The sequence below is a fragment of the Ischnura elegans genome, chromosome 2, assembly GCF_921293095.1.
Source record: "Ischnura elegans chromosome 2, ioIscEleg1.1, whole genome shotgun sequence".
NCBI classification, from domain to species: Eukaryota; Metazoa; Arthropoda; class Insecta; order Odonata; family Coenagrionidae; genus Ischnura; species Ischnura elegans.
This window is the reverse complement of record NC_060247.1, coordinates 48,862,728-48,887,503: the sequence shown is the minus strand read 5'-3', so window position 1 is coordinate 48,887,503 and position 24,776 is coordinate 48,862,728. Positions and strand designations below refer to the sequence as shown.

Below are 24,776 nucleotides of genomic sequence, written 5' to 3'. Positions count from 1 at the left end.
CGGCCGCTGACATATATTCACCGAGCGCGTTGACGAAATCCGTTGCGGCGTAAAAGCGGTGAACAAGCGGTCTCTTATCGGTTTGAAACCGCAACACCTTCTATTAATTATTCCTGAAATCACTCAAATTGCAAATTTTTGAAATCGCCTGCGGAAAAAATACGCTGTGTATTTCAAGGTAACTCCATGGTTGAAACATTTACCATTAAATGATAAAGGGTTTTTTTTGTGTGTACGTACATTGTAAATTTTGGTGGCGTTATTTAACGCATATTTATCCATTGTCGTTTTGTATACAAAACTGTACTTGATATTTCTAGTTTATTCCCTTAAAGTTCTTAATTTGATTACAAAACGTAGGTACCTAGTACGCATATTATTTATGATTTGCTGTCTGTGGAAAAGATGAGCTTTTTAAGCGACAAATAATTTAAGGGTAGGAAGGAGGAATTTTATCGTATGTACAGGTGGCACATTTCGTTTCAAAAAATATTTTTATGCGTATTGATTGACTTTCATCTTTATTTAACGATTATTTTAATTTATGACTGCTCCCTTAAAATTACAAATGTTTTATTACGTGAAAATCGTTTGTCGATTATTATTTGTAATGCAATAATAAAAAAATACGTCAAGTAACGTTGTTAGGTGTTGAATACATAAATAAATTGCTGAAGATCAATGTTTTCATTCGTCAAATTATAATCTGTACAGTGTGTTTTTAACGAAATTTGGTCCCAGTCGATGCATTTTAATTCTCCCTATCTTTATCAAAATAACAAATTCTGAAATATATATGGGTAGTTGCCCTACCCCCATCGGTATGGAATGGAAACTTTATCTTAATTTCGTCGTTAAATTTGAACTATCAATAGATAAAATGGATCGACCGAGTAAGTAATAAGGAAGTTATAATAGGAGTGGGAGAAAAGAGAATTCTCATTACAAACCTAAGGAGAATATGGGATAAATGAAATGGCCACTCCGTGAGACATGATGGCCAGATCAAGACAATCGGCGAAGGACAAGTGAACTGGTTGAAAGACGAAGGGCGAGACTGAATGATCTATAAAGCATTGGTTATGAGGAATGTAAAAGAGAAGGAATACTTCACTTTGAAAAGTCTATCAAATAGGAGGGTTGAATGGAGAGCTGCGTCAAGCCAATCTTACGATTCTGAAAATTATGATGATGATATTTATTCATTGTTTTAGTCGTACTTCGTGTTTATATTTCAATTCACTTCCTTTTATCTATCAAAAGTGAGATCCTAACCACCACCATTCTTCGCCCTAGTAATTGCTTTTTGAAGTTCTAAAGTTATTTGTCGGTAAAAATATCATTTTACATTCATCAATGAAATATTATATCATTGATATATGATGCGTCAGTGTTAATACCCACACATGTATCCTATAAAAATGCATTATAGTTAGAAACTCTTGCCACTAGGCAAGTATTCATTAACCTAATACAATACAACGTAAATTTTACTATATAATAAGTTAAAATGTGCACTTTTATTTCATATTTATCTTATTAACGATTTTCAATGGAAGTTTTCTGGAGGCCCTGACTCGCCAGGAGGTGCTTGTAAAGGCAAAAATATTTAGGAAGAGGAAAACGCATTCGTTGATAAGGCACAATTAATATTTCCTCTCATTATGTAGAAACTAAAACTAAATTACATACTGATTTTCACTTAAACATGTAAACAAAAAAAAAACAGAATTATGATGAAATAACTACGATAATTCCCTCAATTAATTCCGATAAATTGTCCAAAATAAAATAAAATAATCGCCCGGCCATTAACTAGAGATTTGCATCCACCCTAAACAATTTATTAAATTTCGAGAATTCTAGTATCCCCGTCCTTGGACACTAATGGTGCGTAGTCACGTATGGGAGAAGAGCTATCGTATTCGTATGCTGGGAATGGTGGTCGGCGGTGGAGTCGAGGGAGTAGGGGGTGTGTGGAATGGGAGGGCAGGAAAAGGGGGCTCGGGGGAAAGGAATGGGGAAGTGGTGCGTAGTGTGTGTTGGAGGTAGACTTGAAGAGGAAGGGGGAAGTGGGGGAGTGGCCTAAGCCCAGGTGTAGAACTATGAAGACATCCACCGCCAAAACTCTTGACCGCGTCTCGAAAGAGCGTTAGGGGCCTCCTTCACATTATTTGTCGCGCCGTCGGTACGTTTCAGCTACCCAGGTAAACCAACATTTCCCCCCCCCCCTCCCCCCAACCAGCAAGTTTACAATTTTATTAATTTTGTGCACGTTTGTCTGTATTTTGGTTGTGTTGTTACGTTTGGGTTAGTATAAATTTAAAATTATCAAGTTTTACAAGAACCAGGAAAACAGTAAGTTTTCACATTCATGATAAAAACAGATTTTTTCGTATATATTAATAAACTTTTTTTTATTATTTTCATTGTTATTTCATTTTTTGTTTTTTTTTCAGTTGTTTTCCCTTTTTTATTTTTTTTATTACAAGTAACAATTTTCATAATTTTACATATATATTTTTGAATTTGTTTTTTTTTCATTTGGGAATTTGTATATTATATTGCATCATGAAATATTAAACATATTAATAATTCACGTATTAAATCTACAAGAAAGAAACGCATGTAAAATACTCGACTCCTATTTAAAGGGACTGGTCCGGATGGTTCGCGCTGAAGTGAGGCTAACGGTAGCTCGCGATCTCAGAGGTTGCCCTTTAAGCTGGATAACACATTGACGGCGACGTCGTGCTTTTTCGAATTTGTGCCTCCAAGAATTTTTTCGATGTACGAGTCCCGCATAGTTCAAGGATTTTCCTGGCAGTTCTCCCCGCGCGACAGGTGGGAATGTGTCTCAAATGTCTCCCTTTATCAGCATCGCCTCACGCCGGCGAGCTCGAACTCTCGAGGATCCTATCATTGATTCAATCCTAAGGTTGGCATGGATACGGTATCGGTAAAATTTCTGCGAAAAAGTTACTAGCCTCAGTTACAGTTACTTCATAAAATGAGTAATCAATTGCGAGTATAAATTAGTGATTTTTAAAAGTAATCAGTAAAATTACAGATATAATTACAATTATTCCTAGTTAGATTGTCCACTCTAGATACCACCTGGTAACTGTCGAATATTGCAATAAAATTGTGGAATAATTAAGTCATTGAGATTGCTAATGTTGCAATTTCACTCACGATACATATAATTATAACTGTCGTAACTACACAAGGGGTGTCATATTTTGTACCCATTATAAGTAGGCTACAATGTAAGAATGGCTGATCCTTATCAAGAAAATTATGGTACTCAGGCACTCGAAGTTATCTAAAGGTCCAGGTAAATCAGTGAAATCAGGAAATTTATCCTCGATTACGAGCAAGTAACGGTTTAAACGAAAATAGTTCACGTAGTTCCTAACGTTGCCACTTTACGATGGTTAGGCGCTGGGAGACCGGAAGAGGAAGCCACAAGAGAAAGGCGAAAAGTTCATGAAGCTCTCTTCGCTGTATTTTTTTCATGGATTTGTCCCAAGCAAGGAAGAATATGGGCGGAAGAAAATTTATTCGTTAAATACACGTTGAACACTAATATCTTGACCCTGCATATCTCAACAGCTTTGCTAACCGTCAATTTCTCGTTCACTTTAGATATCAGCACCAGAGGGCAGCACAGGTTTTAACCATCGTTGTGTGAATGCGCGAAAGTTCCAACGATTGCTGTTACAATCATAATCTGAACGAGGCATAAGTTATAGGCTTGTCTAATCCTCACAATCAGGGCGGGTTGTTTACATGTGGTTTCATCTACGTCAACTGGGACTGGGGATGACCGTTGACCTCTTAGATGATGATGAAATTTGATTATCATGCTTGCCTACTCAATAGAAACGTTTTTTTCCGAAATGGAAAAAAACAACTGATTAACGGGTATCTTCCAAATGACGGTTTTGCACATACTTAAAATTTCGAGTACATTTTTATGGGAAGGAATCAATGGGAGCAGATTTTCGACGACTTATTTTCGTACTAAGTTTTTTGGAAAATCAGAAAGTATGACCAAAATATTGTTTTAGTAATGAAATTATAAAAATATTATTGCTGAACCATTAAAGTTAAAATTGTGTGGCTAAAAATGTGGTTTTTACTTTCTTTTTGCTGTGTATTAATTGCCTATTTTTTATCCCAAAGTGCATATTTATTAGTAGGTATGTACCAGTGATGTTAATATTCGCTGCCTAGCATGAAACAGATGCAAAGGTTACGAGAATTGCAAAACTCCTCGTCCCAACTTTCCTCTCGCTTAAAATTCGTGCGGGTCACAGGAGCGGCCGAGGAAAGTCAAAGGGACGGATTGAAGAGGCAGGATAAAACCCACGCTGTTGAGAAATCTGCATGGTCCTCGCGCTAAAAGAAAAAGAAAAAAAAACTCATTTTTATTTCAGTTGCGAATTTAGGTGGAGCTCTGAAGAGGCTCTAAGCTTACCACCGTTGTTCGCCGTGTAGGTTAAGGATCGTCGCGAAATTTATGGAATTTTTAGGCAACATTGTGTCACTAGAAATTGTCAGGGAATTCTCTTTACTGTGACGGAGAAAAGGATTGGTTATCCTCTATCTTTCATTTCCATTATTATCATTCACCATCTAAAATTGTTGCCCATCACTGGCGTGTATGCAATAATTTCTATCAATTTAAGTAACTTTAGGTTTTGAATCTTATTTTCAACTACGTTATTTGTTCCTTTTTTATTTCCCTATTTTGATATTTTCTAAGTGTAGTGAAGTCATACTCACAAAGTTCAATATTACGCTGGTATTAAACTAACGCTGAGAAAACTTGACACCGTGATTCCCTGATGATGTTGCCTCTAATTCATTTTCTAGTACTTGGGCTGAGGTTTCTGAATTACACTTATTACTATTATTTATATTTGCTATAACGTTAGTGCCTATAAGTAAAATACATTAATATTAGTTTTCTTCCTTGCCTGAGTGTTAGATAAATAAAATTTTTATATTCTAATTGTGCTTGACATTTGATCACCGAAAAAAATATATTATCTGTCAGAAAAAATTAGGGAATTTGAAATTTTTTCTCAATAGTCATATTCATGCTGAAAATAAAAATCCCGTTTTTAACGAGAATAAGACTTCAGTGCAAAATTTATTCCACCGACCTTATAATTATGGCACACTTATCTGAACGAATTTTGGTTTAGTTAGTTTTCTGTGGAAGTTACTACTTCTTATCCGTTTCCTTGAGTACTAAAAGGTCCAGCTACGCAATATGTCCGTAGAGTTATTAGTATTCACCACACCGTATTGCTGAAGGGAAGAATGTTTTGGAACCGCGGTTCGGGGAATCAAGCGTATTAGAGGATGGCCATCTTGTTGTGGCCATTCATTTCGGGTGAGATGGGGAATCCCCACTGCGCAGTACCCAAAGCGACTGTGCGAGTGCTGCCGAATTTCAATTCGTACTCGAAGACGCGCGAGCCAATGAGTCTCTTCCTCGTTGCTTCTGGAGGAGACGTAGATTCAGCAATCTTTGCGTTGGGAATGGGATTATTTATACCGCAACATGTAGTACAATCGTCCCTCTGGAGCGGCCATTTTGTGAAAATAATATTGGTTCATTGACTCCTCCATGGTTTGATTTCACCGGTTGCAAAACCATGAATGTCGTAGAAAATGTTTTACTTTAAATGATTATGTACATGTTAATTTTGTATCCAGGGAGTCCTACACAATATTGTTTGGAAAACCCGAAGCAATTTTTGGGGTATCTAAATCCGCTATGGCCTACATACCTGCCAACGTGCCTCGCGCCTGGCATGCGTAAATCGTGCAGGCTAATTTTATGGCAGTTCTCGTTAAAATGTAAACATGGATAGACAAGGGAAGCAATGGATATTTCGATATATAATTTATGCGTGTTTTCATTATGTGGTTTCTTTTGACCTTTTTCAGTTCCAAAAACATTCCCGTGTCATCGTAGGGATAAATAAATGGCAAGGTATTCATGTGTAGCCGTATACTATTTTACAATTTGAAATTGATTCTACTCAGATTTTTACACTTTTCCTTCGGAGAATAATTCTTTTCACATCCTCGTGATGACCGTTATCTCTGCTTTCCTTTTTCGAAATACCTACCCAATGAAGTTCCATAATCTAATCAGTGAAGTTCATCATGTTTGCATAATACGTCTTCCTTCGAGTAGCGATTGCTCCGACGCTTCTTCCTTTGCATATTCTTCAGTCGCCCTTTTTCACGATACTATTAATCATTATTTGGCCACTGTTAGTTATGTCAGATTTTAGAAGTTGAAAAGTTATTTCAATTTTAATTCTTTTTCTCTTGCGTCATATATTTTAAGGGAAATCTTTGTGCTGTGTTTTCGAAAGAATTAGCCGCAGAATTTAAATAAAGAAAGTATTCTATCATTAACCCCTTAAAATATTTATTAATTCTACCGGTCACTTGTATCTTCTGCTCACGGTTTATATCGTATTGATTAAATTAGATGGATAAAAAATATGAAACGTTAATCATATACAGACATGTCTTCACCCAACAGTCAATTATCTGAGTTGCTGTGTGGTCTTAATCATTGTGAAAATGCTTGTTTTTATAGCAATTTGTGCCCTGTGTTGAAACGCGTGGGATGACACCTTGCCCACTCTTTCTATTGGTGCGCCACTTCATAAACGCAATTTGAAGTGGTCTCTGGATTGATGATATGGTCGGCTTGCAAACGAGTGCATCGATAGCGCATAGAAACATATGCATATTGAGGCACATAGAGTTACCCTAGGCAGTGGGAGGAATAGCATTGAGAAAGAGAAAAGCTTGAACGGTTGGCACGTGGGTGATTGCCTTATACGGCTCATTGGACGGCGGAGCAGAACAATAACTCTCAAGATAGTACCACCTGGTCCCTATCTCATTAAACGGAGCCATGATGCAGCTGAAACTTTATTCTCCCTATACGAGTTGACATCCTTCTCGCGCTATAGATCAAATGACACTTCCTTTAATTCATTCGATATAGTATACCTAGGCCTTATCCAGATGTTGTTACGAAACGGTCAATGAACGTGTTTCAGTTTGCTTAATTCAAATTTTCGGTGGAAAAATATTTTTTATTGATTTTATTACCGAGTGAATCCTTGAAAATATATCTAATTTTCTCTCGTCTGGGAGATTTTTCTGTCAATTTTTTATTAGTACCTAGTTGTTATTATCATTTTTGAATTTTTTTCTTTCAACTTCTTCCCCCTATACTTAATTTTTAGCTTCCAAGAAAAACAAATGGTTGTTGGGAGTTGGCATCCTGATTCCTTGTTCGGCATTAATTTTTTTTTTATTATACCACTAATTTCTCGTTGACTGAATACTTTCTTTCTTCAATATTTCTACCATAACGATGCACTTACGAAACCAAAGCTTCTCATCTATAATATTATTATTTATAGCGATCCACGGATTTATTTACCTTCTACTCTAATTTTGATGTTTGGGTTCTCATTTGAGAAATTCCATACCGTTTGGAGGAAATGACTTTTGCTATTTGAATATTTTAATGATCCCAAAATCGTGGAAACACAAAATTGTGGAGTTTCATGTCTGCGTAGTGCGTGCTTATTTTATTGAAGTGGGTATACCGAGGTAATTACAGTTTCTGTTACCTACGCAACTTGAAATACGCCATTTTCTATCGTTTCTGTGGTGGCATTTTTTCTACCTCTTATTTTTAATTCACATGATATTTAATGAGTTAACCCTTCGGGCGAGTCTTTATTTACGCAGTGGAAAAGAACAACAGTTCATCTTTCGGCATCGTGAAAGATGATGCTAATTAATTAAATGTTCCTCATTGGCCGGATATAGAATAATAAACCGAGATTCATGCTTAATTAAAAGGTTGAATTCCATTTTCAACTTTATCCGAGAATTATATTCTCTCTAAATAATATCCTCGTCATAACACCTCGGTATTTAATGAGAATCAACTGGATAACTTTGATGGTGTATATTCTTGCCTATTAATCGCGGGAATGATTTTTACTGCACCTGAAATTAAGAGTAATTAATGATTTTTTTCATCAACTGAAAACTGGTTATCACTGAATTTTCCACCTACATTAATAATGAATATAATTCTTATAACTCTCTTTTTGGATTCAAAATCAAAATATGATATACCGCATGTAAAACTGAACATACGCGTTTAATATACCGATGGTATTTCACGGATGCCGTGCAAATGTAATGAATCACGAAATTTTACGAGAGCAACTGGTCGTTAATTCTTGTTTCATACACATATATTATTGTTTAATATTCCGGGGGAGTAATAAGCTCCCGAGAACTCGCTTTCGTAATTTATTTACTCACCTTAAATTAATTCATTTGCATATTTATCGTTTGTTTATATCATTCTTTAGACTGTATTTCTTTCTTTCTTATTGTATCACTCTGGTATATTTCGCCATCTCATGACAATCACTTTAAATCAATTATAGGTTTGGTACGTCGCGACGCACCAGACCTATATTGATTTAAACGCGTGGGTTAGAGAAAGATACCTGTAGCTTTTATCATTTGTTCCTTAGGAAAGCGTAGGGAAGTAATGTGTGGAGTGAAACCCGGCGTGGGCGTTAGCCTGCTCTAGACGATAGGTGGCAAAAGACCACTACTTAACGTCCCATACGACGGACTGAGTGTTGTACTGCAAGCTCCCGTTTTTAAGCATTTAAGCGGGGTCGGACAGTAATGAAAATGCGTCAGCCACCGCTTGAATTTTGAACCGGGGCCCACGGGGAGGGAAGTCAACACAAACCAACCCAATCCGATTCTCCCGTAATTTTATGAATAATTCCATGTAGCATTGTTAGATTCAGTAGTCTCTAGCGTGATGAAACTTCTTCGTGCATAAGCATGACGGACTACTTCATGATAGTACACAAAGGGAATGCAATGGAAGGTTCCACTTTTATTCATCAATGCTACCGGTTTAGATACGAATGATTGTGGAAGCTGCCATTGTTTTCCTTTCTGTACTATCATGTAGCATTATGCTTCAAGCAAGAAGTCTAACGTATTTATTATTATGTATGTTCAGTTGGTGTTTCCCCATTAAAATATGTTATATCAACCCCTTTATTCAATTTTAATATGCTTAACTCATCACTATTGAAGTATTGTTCCCATTTGTCATTATTTTGGTGTCAATTGTCTCACTTCATTCATTGTAGTAATGGTTTGTCACTAAGTAATTATTTTTGCGGTGACATTATGAATATGGAAATAAAATTAAGTCAAAATGGCAAATTTTACTTTTAGGATATATTGAATATAATTGTTATGAACATCAATGGAATAGATTATTTTTTTACGAAACCATGATTTTCATAAATTTTGAAGCATCATGATTGAAATATTTAAAACTAATTATCCCGCGAATTATAAAATTAACGAGACCCCATGGAAATGCCTTACGTTTTAACGTCCTCAATATGTATTTTCTTGCGTAAGTTCTATCGTATTAGGAAATACTAGACTACATATTTCATGAATAATTTTTCAAGCTCAATCAGGCTTATGTCTTAACTTCGAGCCTTACGTGATAAGCTTGTCATCGCGGTTTTTGCAGTAGGATACGTGGCAAAAAAAAGTGTGGACTACCTATTATTTAAGTTTTCTGTGTCTTTTGTTATTTCACTTATTCATTATGTATGTTGATAATATGCAGGGATGCCGACTTACAAAAAATATTGGGGGGGGGGCCCAAACCGCGGACTTTCCCCGGGAAATTTTATAAGTAGTGAGTTTTAAGTTTTTTAAGCATTTTAGAAGAGTTATGTGATCAACATTAGAACCCTGATAAATCGAATCTCGATATCTGGACACTCCGGGGAAAATCGACAAGCCTGACACATTTTTTCCTCACACTCATAACAAATTTTTGAGGGGGCTCGGGCCCACTCAGGCCCCATTGAGTCGGCGCCACTGATAATATGTTGAAAATAGCATCAGGACAATCTTGAAAATGACATTATGTGCCGAAATCGGAGTTTTTTCCTAAAAATAGATAAGAAAAAAAATAGGGGTGGGTAAAAATAGATAAGTGCTTTCATTTAAGTAAATATGAAAGATTTCCAACGAATTACTCCGGAAACTGCATCTTTTAATAACTTAAAACGCCCTCAATATGTATTTTGTGGTAAAATTTCTATCATATTAGGAAATAGACTACGTATTTTCGACACTACATTTTTAAGCTCAAGCAGGCTTACTTCGAGTCTTGCGTGATCAGCCTCTCGAGGATTTAACGTGGCGAAAAAGTGTGGACTGCCTGTATATTAAGTTTTGTGTATCTTTGAACTCTACCGCCTACACCCCCTCTCTTGTTTCACAACCGCCCTCACCGCGGGTGAAAGCTACGGACGGTCGAAACCGCGTGCAATTCAGCGAGAGTGTGTGGAGGAGAGGCTACCGGTCTCCTTCTCGAGGGCTTCGTGCGGGCCATTCCGCTGTCGTCTCTGCTTCTTCTCCTTTGCCTCAGAGACCTTTTTCGTACCAGAGCTCTTCTCCGTCTTGAGAGAACCGGGAAAAAAAACCACTGGTCGTGTCGAGAGTCTTCGAAAACGTCCTCGGACTTATGTGTGTGTGTACCAATACCCCTTTTTTTTTGTTTGGTCTCTCCTTCAGTTAGCGTTTGGTGTTTAGGCTGCGACGCGCGATGTGCGTACTTCGATAATACTCTTGACATATCTGCCCATACCGTTGTAATTTGCGTTTTCTCAGGCATTATCGATGGGATGGTTACTAGGAGCTGTGTGCTTGTTGCTAATATGACTAGTAATAATAAACCGTGAACTTCAAAATGTTGATGTATCAATGTGTAATGAATTCCAGAACTATTCTCATATATTTCAACACATACGCAACCTTCGTTATGGGGTGACACATGGTGTATTGGCACTGTGTTCTCAAAAGCTTATGCCCTTTAAAAATCGCAGAACAATGATGGGGAAATCGCGTAAGAGGCGAGGGAAAAAGAAAGGGTAGGAAAAGTGAGAACATTGCAGATAGAATGACCGACGTAGCGCCTTAGTGAAAACAATGATTGAAGAATGCTTCTCATAGGCATACCTCTGTTGCTTCCTCTCTCGATTCGGCGTAATCGATTTGCATTTTTGTTAGCGACTTTCTATTAATGAAATCGATCGATGTACCGCTACACCAATTTTTTCGTAAGTTGGCCTTTTTATCTTTCTATCCGTCATTTTGTATCGTCGATAGTTTTCGTTTGCAGTCTGATCACCGGCATTTGATGGCTACGATAAATGGATTTCTAGCGTACAACTATTTAGATTAATCGACTGACAATAGTCATTAAATATCGATTACTATCGAAAACTAACAAAACTCGAAAATACAGAAAGTTACCTGTTTCACTTGCCTGATAGTGCATCGTTTCGACGATGGCCACAGTCATGTTATAGTCATAAAATGACTCGAATCACGCGAAACTGTATGGAACTTCTCAATAATTATGTATCAAAAAGATAAGAGCTTAAAAATTCATTGCTTTTATGTTTTTTTTAATGTGAATTAGTGATGGTTCGCAGCAATTCTAGACAACGAACAACTCTACCCTGGGCTGCCCGGGGAACTTTTGCCTCTGGGAACGGCTGGCGGCGGCGTAGCGTGCGTTTTGGTCACCCTGATTCCTTGATAACTATGCATGAAGTGAGCACCGGGCGCCATTTCCACCCCTTCGCTTTTCAAAAACGCTTAACCCCTCTCGGCATCAGAGAACACGTTTTCCACGTTGCTCTTTGGGTTTCTCACGGATTTTGACTCATCTTTGAAATTACATAACAGAGGCCTAATCCCTTTTTACAACCATAATCGCTGCTACAATCTTTTAACCGTTGCTATTTTTTAAGACTCTTTGCAGAACTCAAGTATTGCCTTAAAACTGGAGTTTTATTTACACTGGCTATTTATTTTTGAACTAGTTACATTAGGCAAACGACTTCAATTGTTGGAATTGTTTGCCGTCCTCGGTGGTGGCGGAGTAAAGTCCTCGCCTGCCAAATAAGAGGTCGCGGGTTCGAGTCCCGCCGGGGTAGATTGCCCCCTATCCAGGGCATGGTTGTTCGTGTACGTGTAATTGTTATATTTGTTGAATACTCCGATAGATAATGGCAAATGTGAGCTGTATTGAGTGGTGTTGGAATAAAATGAAAATAAAATAAATTTCTTAGTTCTCATGGACGCGTATTGACTACAAGCCATCTGTGGTGAAGTGCGGGGTTGTATATTATAGATTTGACTAGCGGATGCTGTTGATGATAGTACAAAAATCCTCTTATTGCCAAAAGCCTCCGAGAGTTTTCCCGTTAGTTCTGTTTTTTCCCGTCTGTGCGTCTTTGCCAAAGTAAATTGCTCGAAATAAATCAAAGTAAATCCAGCTTCATCCCGTAATGAAATATCTTACCAGATGCGGTGATTGTTCAGCCCCTTCGCGTTTCAAATTACTTATTTTATCCAAATTTTTGTTAATATTATTTCAAGTAATATAATCGCATGCCAATGTCAAGTATCAAATTTATGGTGTTACATTTCTTTATGAATATATATTACACTAAACACTTGCTCCCGTATTGTGAGAGGTATCATTATCATTCAACCAACGCATTATGGCTTCAGCCACGTAATTAATTTGCTACGAGTGTATTGGGGTGCTTACCTATATATATTTTCATCATGGTGGTTATGACGCAAATTTCATAAGGTTTTTTTTCCGATACGATTGTTACATTTTCTATCGATTCATCCCCCTGAAGGAGGAATGGTGACTTGAAATTTGATTTCCCTCCCGAGAACTGTTACGGTAGAAAGAAGCCTGCAGATCATTGATTTTTAGGTTTTATACTTTTATAGGGTAGATGCGGAGAAGAATGGTGTATATTATGTTATTGACGTCCAGTATGTGTTTGGAATAGAGAAAATAAAAACGTACATCTGCGCAAAGGATCACGGGTCTCATCATCGGTTATCTTATCGCGTCAGAACGAATTCATGATTCACATGAGGAACGAACGTATAATGGTTTTTCGCTTCGTCGTGAGTTTCGATTTTTCGCCACCGACCATGCAACCGTCGTATCTCGCTCCCATATCTCCCTTCCGCCCTCGCTTACTTCCCTCGTTTTCCTGGAAAGCGGTAGTCTGCAATTGCCTCTCCGCTGGAGGGCTTCCAAGAGCCAAGAAGCAAAAAAAGTTACTCATATTCAGTTTCTGCGATTGAGATTTCTGCCCGTGAAATGCGAGTATCGGAACTTTTCATAACCATATATCTGTACGTCAGAAGTTATGGTGAATTTTACCCCCAAGGTAGAAGTGATCAGAATGTTTCTATATTTTACGCTCCTGATCCCTGTTGTCACAAATTGTTGCTGAATCGTTTCATCGCATGTTTTTCAAATGTTACAGAGGTTGAAGTATGTTGTAAGTCGCTCGATACGTTTCTGCAACGTTTTTAGTTGCATCGCTGTCATGCATTCCTCTTTCAGGAAGTTTTTTGCTTGAAAAATGCTTAAGCTAGATTATAAATTTGGCCACGTTTTCTGAAAACTTTCCTTCATTGCAAGAAGCGATTTTCTATATTTCTTGCTGCGTGTGTTGAATAAAGATTGCTATGTTACCGGTCGAATTTGCAGCACTTTGCAACGTCGATGAGCTTCTGTATTGACAATTGTTTACCCCGAAAATGTCGAAAATTAGGTTTAAAAACTGATTCGTCACTCCTTATGTTATTTTATAGTACTTAATCGCAAAATGATATTTGGGACTAAAGGTATGGGTAGTATTTCATTAACATTCACAAATCTCGGTTTGTGAAAGAAGAAGTAGGATATTTGCTATCACAATATAATAATTATTATTCCAAGGGCAACCTTCTTCCACCTCGTTTGCTAAAACGCTGCATAACAGGAGTAAATGCGCTGTATTGCGAGTTTGTATTGTATTGAGAATTGTATTGTTGCAATTACGTTGTCATAATATCAGGATGACTTATGAAAGCTCCCACAACTTTGTCATTACTTTGAATTATGCCCATTTTGATTCCAGAGAAACGCACATGTGACGTTTTCGCAAATCTTATAGTTTATATTAATTCGACATATCTCTGGCTTTCAAAAGCAGATTCTTCCCACTCAACGATTCTTCTCATGTCTCCTTCCATCAGCCATGTATTCCGCCTCACAAATTCTCAATAACATTTCGTAGTCATCTGCAACTGGCATTCCGGGAGCGAGGGCATGTCTGCGACGAGCACATGTCACCGAAAGTGAAAGGTCCTGTTTGCGTATGGATAAATATTATTTTTCAATGGGAACGTAACGAGCAAGAATAGCAAATAAGCAGACGATGGAATGGGGCGTAATTGATTTTGCGTGCCTCGAATTAGTAATCCGCGTCCCAGCATCAAAGGTAAATAGGCTTGACAGTTGTAATTACGAGGTATCACTAGGAAAAGCTCGATTTAAAAAAATCTTTTTTGTTTATCTTGTGAATCTTGGAAAACTTTCACCACAAAAATTGTTGGATTTCGCGAAAAAAAAAGAGGGCCGTATGAATAGTTGAAAACGAGATCGTATGATTTTTCCATGCGTTTTCATCGCACAGATTCGCTAATTATTTCATCAAACATTCCCTCTCTCGATTTCCTGAGCTGTCCATTTTGCCGCTCGTATGTTTGTTTAAATCCGCTGAGGGAAATCATGACCAGAGGATAACTCGCAAGGGTCAGTGCTCAACATTTAATGAGTTTCGTATGCTGTGTACACGTGTACAGTAACTTCTTTGCACGAGTTATTCGATACAAATTATTTAATACGTGCAAAGATTCCATTATGCGCCTTCCCTCAAACTCTTGTGGCATCGAACGCTTGACCGATGTTGAAATTTTAATTGCTTAGTTTCATAATATTAATGTATTTCAAAATAATTTTAGAATTGTACTCCTTCTCGGATGAGACTTAACATGTTAGATGTTTGTGTTAATTTTTAATGTATAAGAACGTTTGGTTTTCCCCGTATTCAATCAATCTATAAAATAATTTTTTTTAATGGCTTCAGCATACAAATCGAAAGCAGTTCATCGTTTCAGAACTCAATCGTGTGTTTGAGTTCTGGATAATACCGCGTTGCACCAATACGCGTTTGACGAAGCCTTGATTGCATTATTTTTTCTACCTACTCTGTTACCCAGTTTTCAATTAGTCCCTCTTAGGAAACCTATACTTTAAGTATCTTACTGAATGCTGGTTTCTTTGGTAGCCACCAATGCTGAACGCTGTAGTTACGTTATAGCATTCGGCGAAGCAAATTATCGATTTTGAAGCAGCGTAAATTAGAATACCGATTCCGGGAAACCGCGTTGGAGTAAGATACACTATACCTGAGGTAATACTTGGGATACCATTTCGCTGAGGATGCAGTTAAGCTCGACAGCTCTTGATAATGACGTGTAAACATTGAAACCGGTTGAACAAATAAAATGGTGTGGAAAATTACTTCAGCCGTTTGCATCATTACTATCGATAAATTTCCACGAAGTAAACTCGTCGATCAATAATCGATCGATTTGGATTGGTTAATCTTTCATTACATGCATTTCCCTCTGTTTTTTTTTTAACTTGATCGATTTTCATCTCTCGCAGCGAAACTCTTCGCAAGCCCTAAATGTCGTTTCATTGCTCTCCACAGGATCCTGGGGGCGTTTTCCCGTTTGCTCCTTCCCAGCCGGCGGGTTGAGGCGTCGTCGCCGGCCGCCATGGGCAAGTACTCGTCGGCGCTGTACGCCCGTCAGCCGGGTGGGGTCGTGACGACCAATGGCGCCGCCAACGGAAAGTCGTGCGTCAACGGGAACGGAACCCTTAAGAGCGCCATCGGGAAGAAGGGAGGAGAGAAGAACGCGCACAAGACTGCCAAGGATGTGGTGGAAGGTAAGGCTCGCAACAGTCTACGTGCTCCTTCATCATCACTGGTCAACAATAGGAGATCTTTCGCCAATCTTTTCACTTACTCACATGGTCCTAGCCTCCCTAAAATGAATTGCTTGATTTGAATTCTGCTGTCATATGGGAACCTCCGTCAATTTTCACTGAAATGGCATTAACTCTGTATCTCCTTGGGAACAAGGAGTAAATATGAGGCGTACTCCCGTGGATCAGGTGAAGAATAACTCCGGATTATGGAGCAAAAAGATGAATTTAATATAATTCAATAGCGGCCAAGGGTCTGAGGCGGTCCCGAAGGGTTGAGGAAACAGGGAAGTATGTGAATGGAAAGGAAGATTGCTTGGTGGCTTATCCCCAGTTGGGCGGCGGATGGTGGAGAGGAAAAATAAAGAAATGCCCCCTGTGCTGAGGCATGCCTCCTGTTGTATAGCTAAGAGAGGCTCTTTCGACATTCGCTCACAGGGTAAGAAAGCTGACTTATGGGCCGGGAGGGACCAGGAGCAAGGTTCATCCTTGCCCCCACGGCTAATCGTCGTGGAAGGAGGAAGCACGAACACGGTTTAAACTAGAACTATTTTTGATTCTGCACTTGCGGCCAACATTGAAATGCCAAAACCGCAGATGATGTAATGGGCCTGATTGGCTGACTTGCGACGATAGCGGTCCTTTTCACTTTTTTATATTTCGAATGCAAATATCATTTCCAATAAGTTTAATCCCTACTACCACCTCTACCGATTAAGGTTTCCATGGAATATTTTTGAAGTATTCAGGCAGTCTCCTCTTCCTTCATGGACTTCTCTCTTAGATTCACAACAAGACCTACTCCCATTCATTATATCTAAAAAAAATACCTATTCTCTTCCGTCATTTCACTCGTTTACCCTACATAACTACCCTCTACCACTGTTTTCGTCATCTCCTTCCCGCTCAGTACTCGCTCCATCCATAACTTTTGCCTCTTCCGCATCTCACCTGGAAGAGGTTTTACCTCACCAGGTTTCCGCACCGTAAAGCAATACACTCCATATCAAGCTCTTCGCTTGCCAATTCTTTTAACTCTTGAATAACGATCCTATCGTAAGCTCCTTCCTGTCCATGAACGTCTCTTTCGCTTACGGAATTTTCTTCCTATTGCCCTAATTTCTGTATCAGTTTTCTTCTAATATGCTGCCCAAATAGTTAATAGTTGCTCTACTTGCCCAAGTTCTTGCCCGCCTACTTTTATCTTCAGTATCAAATTCCTAGCTCGCGATGCTTTACGAAATCTCATTGCCTCGGTTTTCTAAATACACTTAAAGCTCATGATAAAAGAGAAGCATCTTCTATAACATATATTTATAATTAATTCATTTGCTTACTTTTGATATTTCCCTTAAAAAAATTAAAGTTTTGGGTTTTTATGTTAGCCTCAGCCGCCTTTCGTGCAAATTATGTTGACTCTGAGGTTAAAAACCTTTTGTGCATTTTGTATACCTCCGAGAAGGCTCTCGTCTTTCTCATATCTGTACTTCTGATTCCACCTACTGCCCCGCGGGCTGTCTCAGGAGACGTGTGATGGTAGGAGTTAAAACAGCAGTCTTTAACCTCATAAAAGGTTCATGGGATTAAACTTTAAGGCGCGCGTAGGCTGTGTTTTGATTATAGTTTATTATTTTCATAATTTGTTATTTCCTGCAGAAAATAGTGAGTTCCTTTACATATCTGTGTAGCGGAGTGTCGCTTATTTTTTCATTTCTATTTCTCATTGAAATATGTTTAGATATTAAAATAATATCCTCTGTGTGAGATGTACTCATTGTACGCAACGGAGCTCTACTAAGTTGGTAATTAATTGATTTTTCTCACCGGAGTGGTTTTGTGTACTTCATAGGGAATTAAGTTCCAGAGGATAAAGAGAGGAAGGCAATTCCACACAAATAACTCAAATACATTGCTTCAATGGGTTGCAGCTTTATGAGGAGAGGAAACACCTCATCTGTCATTTTATGCTTCGTCATGCTTAGTATTCCTCAGCTGATGATGCTGCTATGCAGTGAATCCATAATCGGGAGTTTAAACATATATTTATGCGTGCAATTTAATAATTTTCTTAACCCTTGGACTTCATAATGAAGAAAATGCCCTTACACACGACAGTCGATTTGACATTTTAATTAATAATAGCATCGTAAATGGAAACTTGAAGTTCTCCACAGCTGAGTTCAGTAGTGTATTTTGCAAAATCCAGGAGTGAAGACATTTGATCAAATCTTATACCCATAAAAATCATGAAAAGGATACTTCTTTTGTAACAAATGTTGAGAAGCAACGGCTCTCCCTTTAGTGAATTGTATACTTTGAATATGATATCAAGGGAATAATAAAGACTTTAGAAACGCATTGAAATCATTGTCATGATCTCGCATTAAACACTTAATACTCTCTAATTACTGAAAAAGATAACCTTCAGAAAAAATCTAATCAAAATTTTAAATGGCATTAAGTTTTCATTGAGACTTACAGCTTTTTTATCTTTGAACACTCTTCAAATAATTATGGAAAAACCTTCGGCATTTCCGTTATTGAAAGTTAACGGGAATTTGGCCGCTATCGTGATTCGTGAACGGTCTTTCACTTTCAGTTTTATTACTCTATTAATCCATCGTTTATGACTGGCATGGTGAAAACGTCAACCTGTCGATCGAGTATGTTTCCAGTTGATTGCAGAGTCACAGTGAATAATGAATCGTATGATTACATAAAAATAAATTCCACATTATAAACATTTTTATGCTACGGTATATATTTTTAAAGTATTTATTTTATTTCGTTAATTTTTAAATTCATTGGTGATAAATTAATAACAGCATAATTAATTAGACTTGATTTGGTTTTGTCGCGACTGATCACAATTTATTTTCTGAATGTGAACGACGGGTTGTAGTCGATATGAAAATTTCTCAGCTCATTTCCAACTTTTTCATCTTTAGCATGACGTTAATTGTCACATTTATGCATTTTGATTGAAGAGCTTACATATTTCTTTCATTGAATAGAGATACAGACCTTGTAGACAATGTCTGAGTCTTGGTGTTAACGAGTGTGGGAATACAACTCTCATGGTACTAATAATTAATTTAAACAGATTTGGCGTTGAATAAGTCGAGCTCTATTGGATTTTGGTGATGTACTACTTACCCGAGATTTCAACTCGGTACACTATATCATCGATTACCTTAGCGCTTTATCAGCTAAACCCCCTCGCTCCTCATGAACTGATCGTTGATTGCAATTTATACAGATTTTTGAAACTAGGAAAAGTTTTAAAACGTGCAAGTAAAAGAAAACCTTTAAAATATGAGTGTAAAATACCAGGAAATTATCTTTGAGCTATTTTTCGTAATTACGAGGCATACTTTATTCAGTTGATAAATAACGTTCTGTTCATTGAGTGGAGAAAGAAGTATTGCTTAAGAGTTCTAAAATTCTATTATTTCAACCCAGAAATAAGAGTTCTAATGCCTCTAGCTTTCTCATTTGGGCTCGGAATGTGAGACGAAATATTCAACGGGAGTGACTCGGCTTAAATTGATGCCATGTAAATACGAAACATGTTGTTGAGGCGAACCGGTAAATGTACTTTGACGCCAAAGCGAAGCATAAGTCCCACTTTCAGTGGCCAAGTAGTGCCGGCCTGAAGCAAGGCAAATAACAAACTCCTTAAGTTCGTAGTTTCACAACGTTTTCATTTTTAGGTCACAGATTTTTATTTTATTGCTTCGGGTAATCTGTGCTCAGTGCTGCCGTGGTTCACGATTGACTCCACCGTCTGCATAAGTAGATTCAAGGCACGTGTATATTAATCTCTCTTTTTACATTGAGAGGTAAATTTACTATTTGTCACATCATCAGTGCATTTCATTCCAGACACGAAATAGAAGTGATTTCGCTCTCTCCCAAATGCTTAACTTCTTCATCAAATTGCTTAAAAAACTAAATAAGGACTTTGCTAATTTTCGTTCGTCATTCTAAAATAATTACACCCCGTGCCAAAGCTCACTCTATCAAATACAACTTTCCATATTTTATTATGAGATTGATAGCCTAATAAGAGCTTTTAATACTGAACGTGGTAATGAGTTAAAGCGTTTCAGTCTTTTTTAGGCTAAGCGTGTTCCAAATGTTAGCTCGGGTTGCAAAAAGTGAGTAATGCTGAATGGAATTTCGGAATTTTTATCCCTTGTTGTCCATGGATATTAAGTATCCTAATGAAGTATGTATGGAATTTATACGCATAGTTTGAGAATCATTTTAAATGTTTCCTTTTGTATTTCCAGTACTATTTAAAGCTTGTGCCATTTAACCGTGAGTGTATTTTTGCGGATCAGTGTCTCTATCATCATGTACGGCAATAGGCAATAATAATGGTCGTGTAGTGTTTTTTCACTACAGGTTGGACGGTATAGTTGAAAATTGTCTTTATGATCTCTGTATTAATACTTTTCTGTAGGTTCTGCTATCGAACTGTTGTTGATGACAAAATTATTATTGTCTCTCTTTTCCACCTCACCTCTTCCTGTCTGTTCTTTTTTAACACTAAAAGCCTTTTAAAGAGCAACACTGTGATTGGTATCCGTTTACATGCCTGATCAATCGAAGCATTTTCATACGAGAAACTAACTTTGTCGGCTGATTCGTAATTAACCTTAAGACCGTTTTACACGGGGCACGTAATTGCGCAAGTTAGAGCTGCAATAATTTCTAAAATGGCGTGGAATTGCGCGAATGCACGAACGAAATTAGAAAAGGGGCTATTTTGCCATCTCATGTCCACGCATTCTCGCATGTGTTCTAGAAATTCACCGCTTTACACGACGCAATTTTGACTGCGCCTTCGTACACACGTCAAATAGTGCAAGTACGTGCCCCGAGTAAAACGGCCATTAGAGTTTACCGGGTTAATATACACACTTATAGCGTGAAAAATGTAAAAAATAAGCATACTTTCATTACTATGCACTAAATCATGTTCTTTTATATTATCCCAACGAATTATTTATAGCCATAATGTTATATAAACGTAATTTAAGGCCAATTAACGATATTTCTACTCCATATTGATAGAAAAAATTGTTCATTGTGAACTAAAAAATGTGTTTTATATCAAACGTCCTCAGAATATAACATTTTTTGAATCACTTTGTCGTTCTTATATGCCTGTCGTATGGAGCCCAACAAAAGTGCTTCTTACGATACTTATTTTCATCTCTCTCTCGGAATCTGCATAAAATAATCGAAATTCCGCGTTTAAGGCTTGAATTATTAGCTTTTCCTGGAAGTTAACCTGTTCCCATCCAGCCTCGATTTTCCTTTTACCATTACCATCTAATTTTACTCTTTTCTCGTTATTACTTCCAAGTTCTGTGGAGGTCGTTCGCTTTTCACTTGAGCTCTTCTTTATCCCTCCGCTACTTAAAAGAAACTTTACCTTTCCATCCATGAATTCGATATGACTTTGCAGTAATATTTGGTGCCTCATTATATTCAGGAAGAGATATTAATGTCATATTTCCTAGTATCATTCCATAATTCATAGTATTGTACACTTTGAATTGATTTACGCGTTATATAGCCTTTCATTTCTCCCGATCTCACGCCAGTTTTTCTTCACAGTGGAACTCCCCCATAACCCTCTTGACCTTTCTCAAGTCCAGATCTCTTGGTTTTCTTAGTAGCCCACTTCTTCAAGTTCTTCTTAATTACCTTACAGTGTTATCTCATGATGTCGCAATTCATAACGAATGATAGTATTTCCAATCTATGCAGAATGTTATAATTTAATTGCTTATGTTACTGTCATGTATTTTTCTGTTATTTTTTCACTCGGTATGGTATTGCTAACTTTTTCTCGGGTGAATGCTGATTTTAGTTTCGTCTGTTTATTATTTTCTTTTAATAAAAAAAACTATTCTTTGGTTTCTATTTATTTCATATTTGGTGTATTTTTCGCTCAGTGTGACTATGTCAGAGTATAATAAATAGTAATTATTTCTATCAATATCTAGGTAAAAAATGAAGTTATTAATTCGTAATTAATGTGTGTGTTAATGGAGATCCTGGAATTGAGTTTGATTTTCGAGCGAACCCTACGTTTCATAAAATCAACCAAGAAACACAAAAACTATGAATGTAAGTGGTGGATACGAGTTTTAATAAATTCCCTTCATTCGTTAATCAATTCATTCGTTCCTTATTTTCATCTAGGGACATGCGGGATCGGGCTGTGCGCCCCGTCGTGGCTGCAGCTCTTCCGAACCAAGCAGGCCTTCCTCGTCATCTTCTGCATCACGTGGGTGCTGCAGGGCATGTACTACACGTACTTCGTGAGCGTGATCACGACCATCGAGAAACTCTTCCAGATCCAGTCGAAGACGACGGGCATCATCCTGAGCGCCACCGAGGTGGGACAGATCGGATCGTCCCTGCTGCTCACCTACTACGGCGGTCAGGGACACAGGCCGCGATGGATCGCCTGGGGCATGGTGCTCTTCGCCCTATCCTCCTTCACCTGTGCCCTGCCCCACTTCATCTTCGGAGACCAGCTCCTGTACGCCAACAAATTGTTGCCCAAAGGAGGCGGAGGTGGAGGGCTCGAAGGTGCTGGCAGTGTGAGCATGCTCCAGTCTTCCCTGGAGGTCTCGGCTTGGAACTCTTCCTCCAGCCCCGGGGGCGTGGTGCTGGGGGCGGCCTCCTCTGTGTTCCCCTCCTCCAAGGACGTTCCCTTCCCCCTGAGCGGGGAACTGTGCATGGAAGAGCCCTTAGGCGGTTGGGGCAACCTCTCGGAGTCGGTGGAGGATAAGTGTAAGGAGGGGCAGAGCGAGTCGCTGATCCAGTCGAAGATCACGACGGTGGTGCTGGCCATGTTCTTCGTGAGTCTGCTCGGGGTAGGCATGGGACAGACGGCCGTCAACACGCTCGGCATCCCCTACATTGACGACAACGTGGCCAGCCGGGAGTCGCCCCTCTACTTCGGTGAGTCATGACTCTCCATCCCCTCTCACTCAAACCTCAGGTAGAATATCTAAATATCTAGAGGAGACCCTAGTCCCAGCTCATCCGTACTCCGCACATTTTACCTGCTCGGAAGATAGGAACATCCGTTTTCCGCTCAGAGCCCAAAGCTGCCTTAACCATAACTGTCAGTATTCCGCACATTACCTCAAACGCAGCTTTCCTGACTGCGAGCGTCCAAACTTGCTGCTATGCCAAGTGCAATAGGTCGTTTCTCGGATCTTAAGTAGGCATTCATTTGTATATGCCTGGTCACCACCGGCAGAAAAAATCTCATTTGTTTTAAATGTGTTTGTTAGCTGCTCGAAAAGGTATATATTATACATTACTGATGAAACCAAAAGTAGCAGCACGCGCTTCAGCTCGTCAGTCAAGCCTACATCATGAAGGCGTATACCGACAGAGTACTCTAGGGTCTATCGAGGGAAAAGTATGCACGTTTCCCTCACTTAGTCTTCTCTCTTCCCGATAGTTCTTTTCACAAAACGAGCAAACAGCCACTTGTCATTCGCGCAATACAGATGCACGGATTGGTGGCCCTTTTTGCGACCCATTTAACGACCTAAAATATACGGAATACAAATGCGACCCCCCGTCTGTCCGTCCGACTATGGAAGATTGATTTGTAGTGCCGCTTCGCACGCTTTTTAATCGGTTTCCAATAATATCCGCAACACGGAGATGAGCACAGAGCGATCATTAGTCTCCATAGTTTGCGTCAATTTATTTCTATTCGCGAGTATTGGCCGCGTTCAGGGGAGTCAGCGCTTTCGCTCACCACGGGGGCGAACTGCTACGCAATATACTCACAGCCCCCCTGAATGGAGACAGTTGATTGGGCACTAATCTGGGGCTTTTGAATCATCTAACAATGCATCACTGGCCATCTAGAGGTAATAATTGATCTCTTATCAATCAGCGACGAGTAGCCCAAGCAAATAGCGGCCAAAACGTCCGCTCCGAGAAAGGGTTCAAGCTGAACTGCGACGTAGTGGTCGAATTCAGGGGAAATGCTTCAGATGTTGCGGTAGCGATCTGAGCGCTAACCCCACCTGAATGCATCCATTGATAAGTTATGAATTCAATAAATTATATCATCATGAATATAAATGTCGGGAAGTAGCCCTAAGTAGATTGTTTACCCGTGAAAATAGGACCGTTTCACCGTCAGCAACGAGAGTGTGAGCAGCAACGTCAGCACATGTGGTGGCCCACTGCGGAATCCCCTATTTTATTATTCGTGGTTTATATTAACGAGAGCGTTAAAGCAAGTTTCATAGTAATCAAATGCTTCAGCCAACATTGAAACCGCTTACTTCAATATTACCGCGGTAAATATAAAAAAATTGCAAACGAAACATTTAGTCACGGATGACATTAAAATCCTGCTACTTCTTTGTGAAAACTAATATTTAATGGAGATAAATTTGCCATTCAAAACTAAAAAAATAAAACATTTGAACGAACGCTATCTTCAGAATCAGCCGAACAGATCCATCAGGGGTCTCGTGATCTGGGATTTAGTCATTTCAATCTCTTTATCGCATGCGCAGAGTTCGAAAATCCCTACACTTTATATTTAGTGTGAGATTTTATCTCGTTATATTTAAATTACAATCAAAATGCGGTTCTTCCGGCAATATTTCTGTGGTAGATTTGATTTATTCCCTCTAACATTGTT

The 24,776-nt window shown here is 38.6% G+C and overlaps 1 protein-coding gene across 2 annotated transcripts in view; it reads left to right on the top strand.

Annotated features, from left to right (window-relative positions):
- The window catches only part of LOC124153695 (solute carrier organic anion transporter family member 74D), a 345,215-nt gene that overhangs the window by 277,822 nt on the left and 42,617 nt on the right, over positions 1–24,776 (top strand). For both annotated transcript variants that reach the window (XM_046527011.1, XM_046527010.1), the window contains 2 exons: positions 15,789–16,027; positions 22,289–23,056. In XM_046527011.1, the coding sequence (XP_046382967.1) occupies positions 15,856–16,027; positions 22,289–23,056 (940 nt within the window). In that variant the 5' untranslated portion in view covers positions 15,789–15,855. The remainder of the gene's footprint in view (positions 1–15,788; positions 16,028–22,288; positions 23,057–24,776) is intronic.